This window comes from Pavona decussata, unplaced genomic scaffold (assembly GCF_977016875.1).
Source record: "Pavona decussata unplaced genomic scaffold, jaPavDecu1.1 SCAFFOLD_65, whole genome shotgun sequence".
NCBI lineage: Eukaryota > Metazoa > Cnidaria > Anthozoa > Scleractinia > Agariciidae > Pavona > Pavona decussata.
Genome location: NW_028145485.1, coordinates 171,141 through 189,560, shown reverse-complemented (window position 1 = coordinate 189,560; position 18,420 = coordinate 171,141). Strand labels below are relative to the sequence as shown.

General features: G+C 38.2%; 1 protein-coding gene across 10 annotated transcripts; it reads left to right on the top strand.

The window, feature by feature from the left end:
* Positions 1–246: 246 nt before the first annotated feature.
* Positions 247–18,255, top strand: LOC146478215 (A-type voltage-gated potassium channel KCND3-like). Of its 10 annotated transcripts, none has more exons than XM_085112478.1 (4): positions 247–331; positions 13,362–13,453; positions 15,539–16,715; positions 17,893–18,255. In XM_085112478.1, exons 3-4 carry the CDS (start codon positions 15,586–15,588, stop codon positions 18,104–18,106), a joined length of 1,344 nt encoding a protein of 447 aa, XP_084968604.1. In that variant the 5' UTR covers positions 247–331; positions 13,362–13,453; positions 15,539–15,585; the 3' UTR covers positions 18,107–18,255. The 10 variants fall into 10 exon arrangements, with proteins under 10 accessions (XP_084968604.1, XP_084968600.1, XP_084968596.1 ...); XM_085112474.1 differs by having other exon boundaries at positions 310–331; positions 13,362–13,425; XM_085112470.1 differs by lacking the exon at positions 247–331 and adding an exon at positions 9,513–9,685 and having other exon boundaries at positions 13,367–13,425.
* Positions 18,256–18,420: the final 165 nt, after the last annotated feature.

The following is an 18,420-nucleotide window of genomic DNA, read 5'->3' as shown; positions in this document are numbered from 1 at the left end:
CGATTTCGACAAGGAGTGCTATAGTTAATGGCAAATTGACATCATATACACCATACACAGATTGAAGATGCATTAATTAGCTTGGCTTAATTGTTCTCGAGAGTGATTGACAAAATTTAATATTGTGTCTTCGAATAAGTGTTTATATTTTGAGTACTTAAATTTATTATTTATTTATAACATCTGGTTCACTATACAAGGACAAATCTAGAACAACTGGCATTTCTTTGGTGAGTACTAGAGGCTGTTATTCAACTTGTGATATTTCGTGTTTCAACTCAATGCAGTGGAACGTGACTCATCCAGACCAAAACCCTCCAATTAGATCGGGGTAAGCCACACGTATATTTTAATTGCCAGTGTAAAATATATCATTTACAAAATTAACAGTATTAACCGCGCAATATCATCGCAATATGCCCGTCGTAAACTTCTTCGTTATATTTCAGTTTTGTTTCAGCTCTGCTAGCTGTGTATAGTTTTGAATTAAAGGAAGTTTTGAGACCATGCACGGACAAGCAAGGTGAACGTAGCACCATTAAATTCTTTGCAGTTTTAGACTAATGTTTTATATTTTACCGTACGTTTACCACAATTTATCGGTCAACAATTAAGTATTCGCCGTGAAATTTCGCGCTGCAATAATCATGGCTAGCTTTTCCAATCGTAACCGATTGAAGGAACTTTTAAGTTCAATTACGGAGAAGTAAAAATTTGTTAGTGCTTGCATATACACCTTTCCAACTGGAAATTTCTTTGATTAGTTCCGAAATTTTTTCATGTATATACCTCATAAAGTATTGTAACCCAATATTGCGATTTTAACGAGGTAGAGAAAGGGAAAAAATGTGAAAAGGCCTGCGTGTCTTCTGACTTCAAGGAAATAAAACCTTGCTAAGGATCCTTCGATTTCACAACGTAAAGTACTGGCGTAAATTAATTACAATAAGGTATATTTTCCACAAAAAATTTGCACAAATTACCCCATGTTGAGTTTTTGTGATGGCGCAATTGTATTTCGAAACTAAACAAGTTTATTCTAGATAATACGGCTGTTTGCGAACACATTTTTCGACTGAACGAGAGAATTCTTACTTTTGCGCGGCTTTCACCTTTCGAGTTCACCTGTTCCGCGACGATCCGGTTAGCACTCTATGACTGATTTAGGCTTTTAACAAATAATGCTCTGTAAAGTTGTGAAGATTCGTTTAGCTCATCACGAGAAACCACACTATTATCAACTGATTGTCTTTTGTGCAACCGCAACACGCCTTAGTTTTCACTTAGTAGATAACTTTCAATGCCGCGATTGAAGCGCGTCAGTCACGAATGAAGAGCACACCTTAGTATTTCAGCTAACAATTTTATCTTCATAAATGCTAGTTCTTCATTCGTGATGCTTGTGGAGTTTTATGGAGTTATGTAACCAACTGAAGGAGCAGCGTGGATATAGTACTAAGAATTGTTTCGTGCGACGTGCGAGTATCAAAGTCAAACTAGAGAAAACAGTGATTTGGTTTGCAATGAAACTGCAAAGAAAATGTCAAAATCGATTGGTTTAATCTGTAAAGCTCGTTTTTTTTTTCTTTCTTCTACAGTTTTGTTGTCCTTTCATTACTCATTAGTGCATCCCTATCTAAACCATTGTAACATCGTGTAGTCCTCCACTTATCCGACAAATCTGAATAGGTTATACTGAATTATTTTTATTTAATACTCCAAAAACGAGTTGTGCGTGTTATCTCACACACTCACTTTCTAGCACACACTCGGGCCCCTTTCCAAGGAACTCAAAATATTAGACATTCACTGTCTTGTGATAGCTACTTTCATGTATTCCTATCATAATCAACTGAACTTCTTCCTGATAGTCTTCAACATCTTTTCCAAACTAGTCACTGCAGCAAATCATAGCTACAGTACTAGACATCCTTCTAATTATAGGTCTCACCCCTGTAAAACCAACCTAAAACACTTGAGCCAAGACCTGAAATTCCCTCCCTTATAACTTTATCACAGTTCGCCTAATATTGCCACTTTAAGCGATCTCTCAAACAATACGTCATCGTTCAACGAGCTGAACATTAAACTCGCCCACCGAATCCATGCTTTAACTTGAAAACATGTAATGGCCGTTTTCACGCTAAAATTGGGTTACTCGTCCGACGAATTATCGGTGCTAGTGTGAAAATGGATTAATCTGTCTGGAACTGAGAATGATTTGCGTCACACGGATAATCCGTCTCTTGTGTATTATATGACGGCCAGTAAATGACGAGGAAGCCCTCAGAAATGCATAAGCTTCTGTGGTTTCGTTCACGGCTTCCTCACCAATTTAACTTCAAAAAGATCTGTGGTACTTATTCTGTATTATTACCCGCTGTAACTTGTCCTTGGCAACAAAAAAAAAATTAAAAATAAATAAATAAAGGGGTATCGAATGGTCTTTGCGAGCATTTGCAAGCATGTGAGCAGTGTGTTTATTTTTGCGAGCACGAGCAGTTGTCAAATTACAGATCGCGAACAGCGAGCACTTTAGAAAAATACAGATGGCGAGCAGCGAGCACTTCGAGTACTTCGTAAATTTTCCGCTAGCCGGAATCTCTCTTTTATTAATAGGATAAATGTTTTGCGCCAAGTAATAGCTAATAATCTGGCTGACACCTCCAAAACAGAACAATAGTTACAGGCGGAACTGTTGAAGAATAACCCTATCATAACTGATTTATCGTTTATATATGTATAAAAAATAACTACAAAGGCGGATTAACGAAATTTCGAGCAATCGTGCACATGTTAACGAGAATGCAAGCATGCGAGCAGTTGCAAAAATTTTGCGAGCACGAGCAAGCGAGCACCCGTGTAATTTTTGCGAGCAATTGGAGCAAAGGCCAGATTTTGCGAGCACTTTTAAATTAAATGGGACCATTCGATACCCCTAAATAAAGCCGTTTCCCTTGGCCGCCAGGAAAGCTACAACAGATTTGGAAGTTAATAGAGCCGTACGGAAAGAGAAAACTGAATATTGCATCCATATCAATGAAAGAAAAAGTTTTATTACTGAGTTATACATATCTTGCGTAGGTCGGTTGAGATTGATTTCGGTTCCGAACACTTGGCGGGATGATAAGCTCACACTCGTTCGCCCAGGTAGGTATAGCTGCCACGTTAAAACTTAACACAAAGTCTCTGTTCTCCAACTTTGTTCTTTAGCAAGGGGAAGGTGAGGGGCAGTCTGGGTAAATACCATCATTTTGAAAGTTTTCAGGGTTTTAGTTCAGTATCAGTCTCTCTAATGTTTCAAGAAATCCACGGAATTCCTCAATAGATTTATAGTGTGCGGCCATATTAATCTTTTTGAATTATTTATTTATTTTATTATTTTAATTTTAGGCCGTCTAAAAATATAATAATAATAATAATAATAATAATAATAATAATAATAATAATAATAATAATAATAATTGATTAATTTATTCACGTGCTATTTTAAGTTTCGCTTGGCTCACAGGTTACGCTACGAGCTCTGTGATGCTTTCTCATACTGTGCATACAGATAGTTTTACTGCGCATAATAATAATAATAATAATAATAATAATAATAATAATAATAATAATAATAATAATAAATAAGATAAAGAAGGCGACTGGGGAGGGGAGGAATGGTAAACTTTTTAGGCAGTTGACAAAGCTGATATTTTAAGTTATTGAAAATTAAAATTTGAGGTTAACATTTTTAGATGGACACTAAACCGTCCGCTAACAACCTGGTGAGCGCGATTTTAACGTAATGTGTACAAAACATTTATGCATCTGTCGTCTCTATCCTAAATCACATCCTATTTAATGAGTGTTTGAGGACGGAGGCACGGTAGCCGATAAGCTGGATAACGCTTATCTTGTGTCGATGTGGAAATAGTCAGCCCGTCATCCGCGATGGAGTAGTTAAACCGGTGATTATTTTGGCACCTTTGTTCATCGCAATTTGCATGCGCAGAAGGAATAAAGGGATCCCTATAAGATGTTGTGATGGATTATTTTTAAGCCTGGTGAATTAAGGAGAATGATTTATTATTCAGTAGGTGACACAGCCATACTCGGAAAAAATCCGAGTGTTCCTATCAGGAATCGAACCTAAGACCTTTCGATTACTAGTTCGGATGCTCTACAACTGAGCTACAGTTTAATGATCTGGGTACGAGATAAGGTGCAGCGAGTCTTACACTGACCTCCTCTCGCGCTTCTTTATTCTTTCTTTAATCGATGGAGTCTTTGCTGCATTTGCAAGGGATCTTGTGTACTACTCCATTAGATTTTGCTTAGTCTGGTGAGCTGCGTCCTTTAGGTCGCAGCAAGTGTGATATAAATGTGGTGTTCGACTTGAAGACTGTGCGTATGCCTTCTTGTTGTAGGCAGCAGCGAAGTGGTTCAGGAAGTTCCTTGATGTAAGGCATTTAACAGCTGTGGACTTAAACTTTGTCTCGGGCTCCTTGTTATCTGTTGGTCTTTGTGTCCTGGTCAGCCTCTGCAAAAAGAGAAAGGATAACTGTTATAATCAAGAACAGAAAACAAATGTTTCCTCTTCAGAAGAGACCCGATCGTCGGGTTGCGAGTCGAGTCGAATCCAAAATACTGACGGCAGACTGATCCTAACGGTGGAGGTGGCGAACTTGATAGAAATAAACAACAAAGGCTAGAATAACTGAAATATGTTTAAAAAATTGCCCGATATTTAGGGTTTGCAATATAAACCTTCCTCAGGGGCTTTAGCAAAAGGATCGTTACAAATAAAGGTTTCAACGAATTGCCTGTTCATACGTGAGATGAAGGGAGAAAGGAAGGAACGGACTGACTGACAGACTGACTGAACGAACGAACGGACGGACGGACGGACGGACGGATGGACGGACGGATGGATGGATGGATGGATGGATGGATGGATGGATGGATGGATGGATGAATGGATGGATGGATGGATGGACGGACGGACAGACGCACGAAAGAACGGATGGAGAGACGGACGGACGGACGGACGGACGAATGAATGAATGAATGAATGAATGAATGAATGAATGAATGAATGAATGAATGAATGAATGAATGAATGAATGAATGAATAAATGAGTGAACGAACGAACGAACGAACGAACGAATGAATGAATGAATGACCTCTACTAATTGTGGACACCTGAGCTTTAAATGGTTTCTTAAATCGACTAAGGGCACCTAAAATACTAATTAAAAGTTTAAAACTGAATTTTACATACATTCTATTTCCGAACAGATATCTCAAATCTAAAAATTAAACTATTCGACTGCAGTCACCTAAAGTTACAACATACAAGAATTTGAAAAAAAAAAAAACACTAATACTAAAATTAAAAGAAAAGGCTTGAAGCAATAACAGCAGAAACAGGCCCATATATAGCTCCACGTTTTGTTATTGGTAGATCAGTCGATCAAGTATGTGGATCCCAATACGCAGTCTAAGATGTACGCAATTTTAGCAGGTGTCAGCGTGGTGCGTTGAGCGAGGGTAGGGTCACTCTCCAACGTCTGTAGGGTGGCTGGTACAGCACCTTTTAGGAGGACGTTAGAAAACAGTGACTCTACGTCGAAAGTCACCGTGATCTTGCAGTCCTCAGGATCCTCTCACTTATGATGTTGGATACAAAGTGAGCAGAATTGGTCATCGTGAGATCCGAGGAACCTGTCAGTGGATCAACGAGAGAAGATGTTGACGAGGAAAATAGGCAATCATAAGCGAAGGTGTTGAAGCCCGACCACGATAGGTCTGTCTTAGGATAACCATAGACCCTCGGTGATTGTTTTTTTTGTCGAGGTCTTGTCATGTTGTAGACAGCTTCTGCCAAGTCTCCGTTTCCATTTTAAGGTGAGCAGTCAGAAGGTCTGTAGGATCTTTGAAAAGAAGGTAATACGGCAGTTCTCAATCAGCGCTGACATCTTCAGTGCCCAGGGGGCTAACAGCCTCGAAAGAGATGTGTTTCATTGAACTACATCCGCATTGAGAGGGATGGAATAGTGATACTGAACAAAATTATTCACGGAAGCATTTTAAGAGCTAATCGTGACAGTGTACACAAAGCTAGAGCGGCATACCTCATCGACAGAGATCAAACTCATGAAGGTATAAATACGAGAGATGAGACATGAACATTTTGCCAATCTGGCCTTTGCCGTTTATTTGTTATATTCTATCAGTGATCTCTTCCACGACAATAACAATAATGATGACAATGATGACGATATCAGTCATAACAGAAATACAATGGAAATCGGTCCGTTTGAGATTGCCTCGCCCGGTAAATGATTTAGATGCTAACCATTGCTTTATTGTACACCACGTCATGTAGGAAGTATTTATTTGAAAATTTTGCACTGATCTGCTATAATCACTAACTCAAAACTGTGCCAATTCATATTCTACCTTAACTGATAGAGCGGTTTTCAATTGAGTGTCGACAGTAATTTCGCGTTTGCTTTGGTTTTGCATTAGTACGCTATGTAATTGGTCGCGCCACTTTCTCAACGAATGGGAATCCAAACCAAACTGGCAATCGTGCTTTCGCCGCTCGCGTTTTCCCGCGCTTGACGCCAGTTACATGTATTTGCTTTGAATTCTGATTGCGCTGTTTACATCTGTTGCGATTGGGCAGTGTAATTACTTTGGTTTCGGTTTTACGACACTCAATTGGAAATCGCTCTAACTGGTTAATAAATAGCAAGGAATAAATACGAGATAATGAAATGGTTAAGTTGGCGGAAACTTTCGTTAAAGAAAAACAGCTCTATATGTAATCAAGGCGTCTCACCCCCACTCCCCCCCCCCCCCCCCAAAAAAAAAAACAGGAAAAAGAAAACAAAAATCAAAACACTTTCAATCAATAATTGTTACACGAGTTAATGCTAAGAAATCTGTTTTCTCTTGCATTTAAGTTTTGGGGAAGCTTACATGAAGTGAAACTCTTGGAGATAGTTTTGTGTATACACCACAAACGCCAGGTTGACCTTTGTCGCATTCTGTCGTGGCACACAATCCTAGATCTCTCTAGTGCATATACCCCGCCGGTATTTCATCCAAGTACAGAGTCCTTGGAAATAATTGCCTATCGCCCATCGTTCCGTATTTATACGATTAAAAAGCACTGATGAAAACAGTACGTTTCAAAACCGGAGACTTTCGAAAACGCATCGTTTTGAAAACGCTTCGTACAGGCTAGAACGGAGACAAAGCGTCACACGACATTTGTTCCAGTCCAGATCCGAGCATCTACACATGCGCAACAGATCCCACTCGTTTTTAATGTTTTCGAGCGTTTTAGTGTGGGCAGGAGAAAATGATACGAAAACACTAGCGTGGACGAAATATTTGCTACGCTTTCAGCTGAAAACAGAGACTTTTGAAAACGCTGCCATGGCGATTCCGGGGAACGTAAGCAATGACTATGGCAACAACAATAAGGAATGGTCCCATGGGAAGCACCCGAGACCCTCAATGTCCCACGAGGCGAAGCCAAGGGGAATATCGAGGGTCGAGGGGAGACAAAACTCACTGTTTCCCGTGCGAACGATATTGGTCATTAAGTGTTTTGTTATATCTCCCAACTTAAAAATAGAACAAATTGCATACGGGTGTCACCTTACAACTTTATTGTAAAATGGTACAAATCGATCTTGAAAGGTTTCGTCCAAATTTTACTCTTTTCGGAAGTCTCTCTCGTACGACTGACTGAACACAAACGAGCAACTAGAAATGGTGATATCAACAATCACATAGCTGAACACCATTTACAAACGAACCACAGAATCGACTGGGACTCTGCTAAGTGCATTACCTACAGTACAAATTACTATCAACGAGTCACTCTGGAAAGCTGGTTTACTAACCTAGAACAAATGCCACTCAACCGTTGCCTACAGCTACCTGCACCATACAAACGACTTATTGACAACAACAACGAAACAGACAAACAATAGACATTTTACTAACAATAGACCCACGGACTTTTTGACTAACAAAAAACGGATCGAAACGCACCAATCACTTTTTACAGTCTTCACAGACAATAACATCACGGCTTACTGACAAACGACCAATAACATCTGGACTTCGTTGACCAATCAGGTTAACAACCAGAGACGTATATACCACCTACTGACGTTCCACAATTCACTTGACTCTGAAGATGACTTCCGCTCAGGTTGTCGAAACGTCAGTCAAAGTCACCACAAACAGTCCTTCTCAGGACTACACTCACCCGGATGATCATAATTTACGTACTTATGGTACTATTATTATTATTATTATTATTATTATTATTATTATTATTATTATTATTATTATTATCATCATCATCATCATCATCATCATCATTATTATTATTATTGTTATTATTATTATTAAAGATTTCATTTTTAGTTTCATTAATTTTTTACATAGCTTGCGGACACGTGTCTGGGCTAGTTGTCATGGTTATGTTACACTCAATCATTTACATTACATTCAAACAGTTTATGCGTATCATAGAACTTCTTAACTATATTTGCGTTTTGGCAGATAATCCATTTCTGACAGCGTTCAATAAGGAAGGACAACTCTTTGTCAGTGTTCGTTATTGAGCTTAGTCCTTTCCTCATGGTAGCCTCCGAGAAAGTCGAAAACAATATTGATTTGTTTAACGCTTGTGTTTTTAAAAAGTTATTTGATGCCTGCACGTCGTTCTGCGTATTTTTCCTGTTTCTTAGTTGTTTTTTTTTTCAAATTGTGCCAACTTGGCAGACAGTGCCTTCAAGTAGTGTCCAATTATTAGTCTGTTTGTCAATTTCGATCCTGCGTAGTTCGCCGTTTTTGTACAACTAGTTGAATAAGTTGAAATAATCGCGAAATAGCACAAATAAAATGAAACTATATTTCCAAGTGATCTTTTCGTTGCTGTCGCCGTTGTAGTTGCAACTGAATTTTAATATTTCAAAAAAATACATATTCACGCATGCGTGACAATTTCCAAAAAGTCTCCTTTTTTTTTACTTCAGGGGGCACATCCAAAAGATAATATTCATGTTGCATACAGATCCGATTACTTGTCGTTGTAAATTAAGGTGGATGCGCGCAATTCATGGCGATTTTGAGCTTAAAATTTAATGTTTGGCTTTTATTTGTATGTCAAGGTGTTGCCTGATATCTATTCCTTTGTAAAACGCGAATAGCATTCGTGTTTTAAATGCAGCTTAATACAAAACAGGTGCTAATGGCCGGCAAGTTATCTAACACACGGCACGCACTTGTCTCCGAAATACCGATTACTAAACGTGCGTGAAATAAAAGCGAAGTACTTCGGCTGCAGTTTCGTAAAGACTTCGTACAATTTTATTTTATTTTATTTTATTTTTCGTGTAGACCCCAACAACTGTTATTAACACACGCTAAACAAATTCTACAAAATATGAAATATTTTGAAATTTAAACAAGTCGTGCAAATTAGCAATGTGTCAATCACAGCTTTCGAACACGTCGATTATTTTGGTGGATAAAAGCGATATCGGCGCCTGTATTGAAGGTGACAATACAGCCAGGTAAACGCTTTTCAAAGCTTTTCTTCTTGGAAAAGAAAAAAGAAAATGCTGGGATTTCGCCAGTGAAGCTTCAGTTTAATTGGAGTAACAGGTAATTTTGTAGATCCAACTTTGAGTCGGCGGAAGCGTTACAGGAAAGCTTCGAATTGAGTTTAAATTGCGTTCTAAGAGACGCAAAGCGAACTATTTTTATGAATTTTGTTTTGCCGATGATCAATTGGAACGCAGAAAAAGTTCACATTTAAATTGCCATGGGTTTATAATAATCTCCCGTTGCTTTCTCGCAACATCATGTAGATCAGAAAATCGTGGTGAAAATACATGTTTATCTTGCATGTGAAATTAGCCAATTTCGAAGGAACATCCAAAATGATTATTTTGTTATCACGACTGGCGTAATTTTCTGAAAGATTTTCCTTTTGATTGTTTGGCTACAAGCTGAGTGCATGAAGATAATTAGATTGAGGAACTTTCATTGAAATTCACTGACCGCGTTGTTTTAAACCCTCGTTGTTTTTGGAAAATATCGAGGGAAACTCTATTTTCTCCTGCCTTAACTGCACCTAAAATAGACGACTGAAAATTGCTCACGTCTCAGGGCAATTTCAAAAAACGAACACAAGATGGCCCCCCGCCAATATGTCGTCATATAGGATACTAATCTTCCTTTATTCTGGCGCCATATTTTGACTCGCTTGCTAAATCAACTATGCAAACATTATATATAGCCCTCAGGGTATCTCGCGGCAACTTTTGGCTAAAAATCGAGGGTTGGCCTCGGAGAGTGTCTATATTCTTCGTCAATATCCGAAGATAGCTGCGACATGGCCTAAACGACTTGAACGATGGCGATTTTGGGATTATAGAAGTTTAGATGTGCTTTGTTCTATGGCAGGTGAATTGTAATGTTGTAGTTAAATGCTGCTATGTTTGTGTTTTACATTCGCGGTTTAATTTCCATTTTGCATATATATTGCCTTTGCTTTTATTTTTTAGGTGTGTAAATCTTATTGACTCCTTTAGAAAGATTGAGTTATATATATCGTATAAAACAAATGAAACAAACTATTCAAGGCTTTACTTTAGTGGAAACATATTTAGAACTTCTCCAAAAATTAAACGCCATTGTTGTCATATTTTGTCGAGCAACCACAAACGTTTGCTTGCCAGCAAGCACATTTCACGTAAACGTTTCTCTCGAAAGCGATTGCCAGCCAAGATGTTTTGAATTTTTTTGTTTTTGCTTCCAAGCGACCGTTTTGTGCGCGCTATTCAAATGCTTTCAACATTTTGAATATCCGTCAAAAAATAGATTTAAGCGGCAAATTTACTAAACATGCGTAGCTCTTTAGTTATTTTTCACGAATTGAATCTCGCTTCATAGCAGCGCTGTGTTAAATTTTAAAAGTTGCCGATCGAGGAGACTTCCCTATCAAGTTACTGGCTATATTTAATGCCGGGACTGACGCAAGGTGGTTCAAATGTTTTGGTTTGTCTTCAGAGGAACTTCTAAAGCGCCATCATTTAAATGAAAGCTAGTGAGCATGTTCAAGGTAGACATTCCAAAATGTGACCATTCAAATGAAACCTTTACTTTCCATGGCGGTTCTAACTTTTGAGTGTGCGGACAAAATCTGGCCCTGTGACAGGAGCGCCAAACGAGAACCGTAAAACAAAACGCTTACATGTATAATATGGTATCAGAAAGTCTTAAGTTGTTGGCTTTACAAAAACGCCAGCTGATCATACGTTGCATTTTTAACGAGATATTCGTCTACCGAAAACAAAGGGAATTAGTTTCCTAATGTCACGAACATTTGAGCTGGCACTACAGGTTTTCTTAGAAACATAATACAAATTTCCGAGAGTCAATCAACTACGCCTCCCGAAAAGATTCAACGAAATGAACTACTGTGACCATTAAAATGAATGCTACTTTATTATTATTATTATTATTATTATTATTATTATTTATAAGTCACTATCCAGCGGATAAAATTTATTAGTTGGAGTACATTGTCATACATCGGTCAGGTTACCGATTTATCCACTGGATAAAGTTATCCACTCTTTGACCAACCGAGGCCTAATCTTAAATTGAGGAATTTGAATGAATGTAAACGCAATGCAGGATTTTGTCAGTGAGATGAAAAGGAGAAAAACAGAAAAAGAACTAAATTTTATAGAGCCAATCTCGACGTCTCCAGGGTCTTGCGATATTCCAAAAAAATTCAAAATGGCGGACCACGGTGAAGTCCTTGGGTCACGCTCTTAAATAATCAATCAATCGTGGAGTATTTTGTCACGTGACACGATTTTGATTTTCGTCTTTGCTACACTATTCTCTTAGATAAAATATAGCTGCCTGGTAGATGCCATATTTGATCCCGAAAAAGTATAGTGAAGAAAATCAAGTGTGGTGCAGCGTGGATCTTCGCCGCCATAACCAGGTTGTTCAGAATAAAGCTCGATATTCTGCCTTAGACACGCGGCTTTCAGGTCTGAAAACTGTTTTATTTACAAACTTTAATACTTAGGACTGAAATAGGACCTGGCCATGATTTGGGGGGAAACTTATCATATAGTAATTCGACTTTGGCAAGACCTGATAACCTTCTTCACCTAAGCCGAAACGCACGGCTTTCAACAAATAAGAAGTAGGGGCTTCTCTATTGCAGTACCCGTCAAAATGTCATTGTAACGTAAGGAACAAAAGCCTCTCTCCCGCTGTTTAGGTATATTTGAAGACTGAAAAAGAATTAGAACTGCTATTTTCAGGATTTCGAGCAAAATAATACTGATTAGAACCACAGATAATACCTCCTTTTATTATTATATAACAGTTACATTGAATCTGCTTTACAAAATTAAACCAAAAGTAATACAATATTGCGGTAAATGCAGGAATTATATCAATATATCCTGTTAGCTGTTGACTACAGAATACTTTTGGAGGTTTGGTGACTGCTAGGCTTTATAAAAGTAGTGAAAACAGATATTTGTTCGAGAGAACGAAGAGTCTAGATAGCCATTTGTAAATGACTGTATGTAAACGGCTTCTATAAGGAAAAACAAGTTTATTTTTGAGATAGTAGCACGATTTCAAAATGGCGGTAGTGTAGTATTGTCAACAATCTTTGCAGAAAAGACGGACTTAGTGGTCTTCTTTTTAAACTGCAGTGGACAGAGCAACAGAACCCCTAAACTGTTCTTCTTAGTTTAAAGTCAAGCTTGTCTTGGGGTTTTAGGGAAAGGGAATTATAAAATGTTAAGTATAAACAGTGTTATAAAATATTCACGAATGTAATCATAAGCCAGCCAATGAGATGACTTCATTTATGCTGCCACCAACCGGTTCAGCTGTCATTAACAAAACAATGATGTAAGTTTTTTGTTCGGCTCTAATTTGTTGACGAGATCAATGGTTTACCTCCTATACGATCGATTGAAATCATGCCTTTTGATATTATCTGTGAGGCCAATATCTTTTCGAATCCACTGCTCAAACAGAACAAATAAAACCAAATAGATTACTTAAAGCATTGTTCCAAAACAATAGGAAATCTCTTAAAGGGAAACCGAAGCTTTAATATTTGTTTATATATTATTTATTTGTATTACTGAACGGCCGTTTGGAGCAAGAAACGTAAATGATTGCAAGTACAGAACATGTTGAAATGTCTTTTGGCGATTACCCTACTTCAGCTGGTATTGTTGAGGTCTACGCCGGTGCAAAACCGATCAATAATTTTGTCTTTTTTCCTCAGATGAGAAGCCCTTTGCGGACGCCATAGTTTTTGAACAACCAACTGGTGCCGTCTTTCAGGACAAGTGAGTTCAAACAGCATTTACCTATATGGTAAATTATCATTAATTGATTTATCAACAAACTCTTAGCGCGTACTTAAGTAAGTTTAGGCAGCTCAAAGTTTAGGCGACAAACACAAATTTTGTAGTTTTTCTTTCAATTGCTTCTACTGAATATGTTCAACATGAATAGCTTTCCAAGCGTACATTCCAAATGCATTCGTCTGTGTCCCCAGAGGCGCGACAAATTACTTTCAAACAGCTACATATATCTTAGTGCAGCATTCAATTCGCTTACAGAAATGTAATATATTTTTCTTTAACCCTTTTATATCAGTAAAAATGGTCGCATGGTTTCATAATCCACGCTGGTGACACGTCTTAATGCGGTTTATGCAAATTAAATTACTGTCTTGAAGTTCTCTGTAAACTGAATATTTAAAAATATTCGCACTCAAACGAAAACCAGCTTCTTGTAAATCTTGTGATCCTAAACCGACATTTACAATTATGTCAACAAGACTAGCTAAATTGGAATCAAAACGGACTGGAAGATTACTTGTTGGGCTAGCGTACGTGCATGCTATTGCGAACAAACTGGCAGTAGAGGCCGATAAATAACAATAGAAGTGTAGGATTAAAACCACACAAGAACGCCCCCTGGAGAAGTTAGCCTCTGTTAATCAAAATATCAATACGAAAACTAAGAATATATTTTGCTCATTGTCTACACTTTTTTTTTAAGAGAATAAGAGAGCTTCTGCATGTGTTTAGAACTGCTATAGCGAGAATCGGTTTGTAAAATCGGTGATTCAAAAGCGACTTAGCTAAAAAGAAAACATCGCAAATATTTGGCAAAATATGAGCATTTTTGTTGCAGGTGTCTGAATATTTCAGTGAAAAAATAATTTTAGGAAACAAAATCTTATTTTCATGTCATCTGCGACCTTCAAATTGTTTTTCGGCGTAATTAAAAGTTACAATATATTTCAGCGTCAAAATAGCATTCATGTTCTTGAGAAAGCTACACAATGAATACTGACACCATGTTGTGAAAACTCAAGCTATGCCACTGTAAGGCACACTAGCTTTGCACAAAAGAGAAATATAAAGCAGTCTGAATTAAAATGAGTGAGACTGAAATTTGTTTCATAACAGACAAATGGTCCGTCCAATTATAATTATTGATTTTTAAGCCCCGGCCAAACTATCGAACCAAGTTGGATCCCACATCCAACATTGCTAGACAAACAAGCTACCGGTACAAGTTGGCGCTAAATTTGAAAACAAAAATGGTGCTAAACGGAAATGAAAAGCGCTTGTCGCGTTTACGGTAGTAGAGCTGTTCGAGGACGCATATGACGGTGCCACGCGAGGAAATTAAAAAACAAGGAATGGTTAAGAGAACGAACAGAAGAGGGTTTGTTCCATACCTTTGTACAGTTATCATTGCAAGATACTCCCGTGTTTAAGGAGATGATGAAAATGAACCCCGATCAGTTCGCAGAAATTTAAAACGCTGCTGACATTCTCTTCTTTCGCCATCTTTGTTGCAAATGAAGCGAGAAACTTAGGCTTGAAAATAGGATAACGATTCGTGATTGGCTAGCAGGGAGAACGTGACTCGCTTCAGGATACAACTTTGTCGAAAGAGCGGCAAAACACTGCAACATTTTCTCGTCGAGCAGAATTGTTGGGCGTAATATTTGATCAAAAGCAAACTATATCCAACACTTGATCGATCAAAAAATGTTGGACGACCATCATCCAACATGGACGGCTAAACGGGATTTTACGGTATTTCATATACATCTTTGAAGAGAAGAAGGTAAGTACGTCGCTGCTCCAGGATTTTACCATCTACTGACAGCGATAACTTTGAATAATCGCCCCCCCCTCCCCTCGTTATTCTCCGTCAAGGGCTATAATTTTATGAAATACTGCATCCTACAGTTGAGTATAACGTCAAGTTGATTTGGACATCAGAGTTTTTGGTAAACAGGTTCAAGCGACTATGTAGCAAAAAATTCCTGATCAAATATGATTTTTCAAGAAGTCGCTACTCATATTTGATTAACTTAATTAGTTGCTAAAAATATTAATAATCACTAATAGCAAATTTATTATGTTCCTGCAGCGCAAAAACAACTACATAAGCAGTGAAAGAAACAGTATAAATGCAGAATGATTGCCAACATTGGTTCCATTCCAGCACGGTCATCTCTCTACAAGGAAAGGCGTTCATCCACGTTCCCCCGTCCCAGTGCTGGGTTTGCGTGTCTCGAAGGACTGAAAAGACGGCGCCCGGACGCTAAAATCATCTTGAACGTCGGCGGGCGTAGATTTGTAACATGGAAAAATACGTTGAAACGTTTTCCTGGGACGCTTCTTGGCTCGGAGGAGCTTGTTTCGCGATTTTATGACAAGGATAAAAAGGAGTATTTTATCGATCGCGATCCTCATTTGTTTCGTTACATTTTGAATTATTATCGGTGCGGAAAGCTGCATCGTTCTTTCGAGGATTGCAATGCTTCGTTTGAAGAAGAACTTCAATTTTATGGGATCCGACCACACGAGATTCACGACTGCTGCTTTGATGATGATCATGAACAAGAAAATCACGACGAAAACAAAAGTTCTGGAACGGCTTCGTCATGTTCAAGCACAAAAGAAAGAGTCAAGCGAAATTTAATCGGCCGCGCGAGGAATTGGATGTGGGTGCTTCTGGAAGGCGAAGCCGAATCTGGATTTAAAGCTTTCGTGGGAATGGTCATCATATACATTGTAGGGCTATTTATTATTCTCAGTATTTTTACCACCGTTTACGAGACAGTTCCTTGCGAAAGCGAAGAAAAAGTTTGCAAGGAAAGAGCAAGAATCCTCGATCTGTTGGATGTCATTTGTGTGGGGGTCTTTACAGTCGAATTCTCTCTTCGTTTCCTGGTTTGTCCGAACGTTGTCGAATTTGCGAAGAGTCCCATGAACATTATCGATCTTTTATCGATTTTGCCGTTTTACTTGACGATATTACTACAATCGGTGGTTGGAGCCAATCTAGAGGCTTTCGTAGTTCTTCGCGTGTTGAGAATATTCAGAGTTTTCAAGTTAACAAGACATTCGAAGCGTCTTCAGAGATTTGGAGGCGCCATAGTGAGCTGTGTGACTGATCTTATGTCGCTGGCCTTTGTTTTGGTCATAGCTGTTGTCGTATTTTCAAGCATGATATACTTTATTGAGCGCAATGCGGTGGAAGGGAAGTTCATAAGTATTCCTGACAGTATGTGGTATACGATTGTAACCATGATCACATTGGGGTAGGTATTATATACAGTGCAACCTCGATTTAACGAATTGCCAAAGGACTAGAAAATTTTGGCTCGTTATATCGTTCCTTATATATTCAATGTTCTGTTTCAAACGTTTCAAAGAGGTCCGGCTGGAGAATATCATTTATTGTACCGAAGAATTATAAAGAGATTCGTTAACTCGAGGTTGCACTGTAATGTACTTTTCTTTATGTTTTGTTTGTTTGTTTGTTTTTTGGCGTAAATTCCCCATTAACTGTACATCATTGGGTGTTTGCCAGTTGCAAGAAATTTCGGTTTGAACTGAAATGTGTCACCCCTACACCTCCTCCTGAAAAAACTGCAAAAAAAAAAAAAAAAGAAAAAAAAAAAAAAAGACCGAAAATTTCACAATTATGTAATTGCCGTGATCATCAAATGGTACTTCTCTTTTCCCCTTCCAAACGGAGCGTCGAGTAATGTCGTACCAATTTGTCATTTCTCGCTTTTCCACAATCTCTTTACGTTGATTTGATGTCTTGAAAAATCTTACTATTATCCAGTGGTGATTCCAACCGTTTTTTTTCTTTCAAATGGCAAACATCCATTGTGTTACAAAATCTCACATACCCGGATCCGTATCCCTGTAGCCCGTTTAACCCTAAATAGAGGTTTCCATAAACTCAAATGGTAGATCCAGCTGGTGTTGAAAGACGAACGCTGAACTCCATTTTAAGCACTGCTGAGCGGCTTTCATTTGAATGGTTAAGATTTGGGGATTAATCCAAAGGATAAAGAATACTGAATCAAATAAATAAATGAATAAAAAAATAAAAAATAAATAAATAAATAAATAAATAAATAAATAAATAAATAAATAGACCACATTATTTATGTGTCACTGTATTTAGCGCAGAGCACTAATTAGGGACAGTTTCGATTTCCAGATCGAATTTAAATCTAGAAACGTTGGGTTTTGTGGGAAGGTAATACCGGAGTGCCCAAAGGAAAACCTCTCGGAGCAAGGACGAGAATCAACAACTGAACTTTAACTCAAGCCGCATAAGTCTCCTAGTCCGGGAATCGAACCCAGCCACATTGGTGAGAAGCGAGTGCCCTCACCACCTCGCCATCCCTGTGCTCCATCACTTAATTTATTTCATTTGAAAATAATGTTTGCTAATGTATTCAAAATATATTGTTTTAGGTACGGAGACATGGTTCCTTCAACATTTCTTGGACAAATAGTAGGAGCTATATGCTGTGTGGCAGGTGTCATACTCATCGCGCTTCCAATCCCAATTATCCAGGAAAAAGACATCTTCAAGAAACAAATGCTCAGCGTTTATAATGTAGACGACTTGCAGGCCAAAATCAAGCAAATGAGGAAAGCAGCAGAGAGACCTGTCAGGGATGTTTAAATTCTGCAATGCATTTTGATCGGATAAAAATTGAGAATGGGATGTTACTTATTGCTTCTTGGAAAGCGGTGTTACAATAATGCTGAACAGGCTCTATTCTGGACACCGACGGGGTGACAGGAATGAAAATATCCCGAGGAAAGGGGGAAGAACAAATATCAGTATATTTTGTGGAATAAAATCAGAAGGTAACATGAGGCACTTCGCAATGGAGAAATGCTTTGTACAGTAGTTATCGATGATTGATGATGATGATGATGATGATGATGATGATGATGATGATGATGGGGATAATGAAGATGGCGATTTTAATG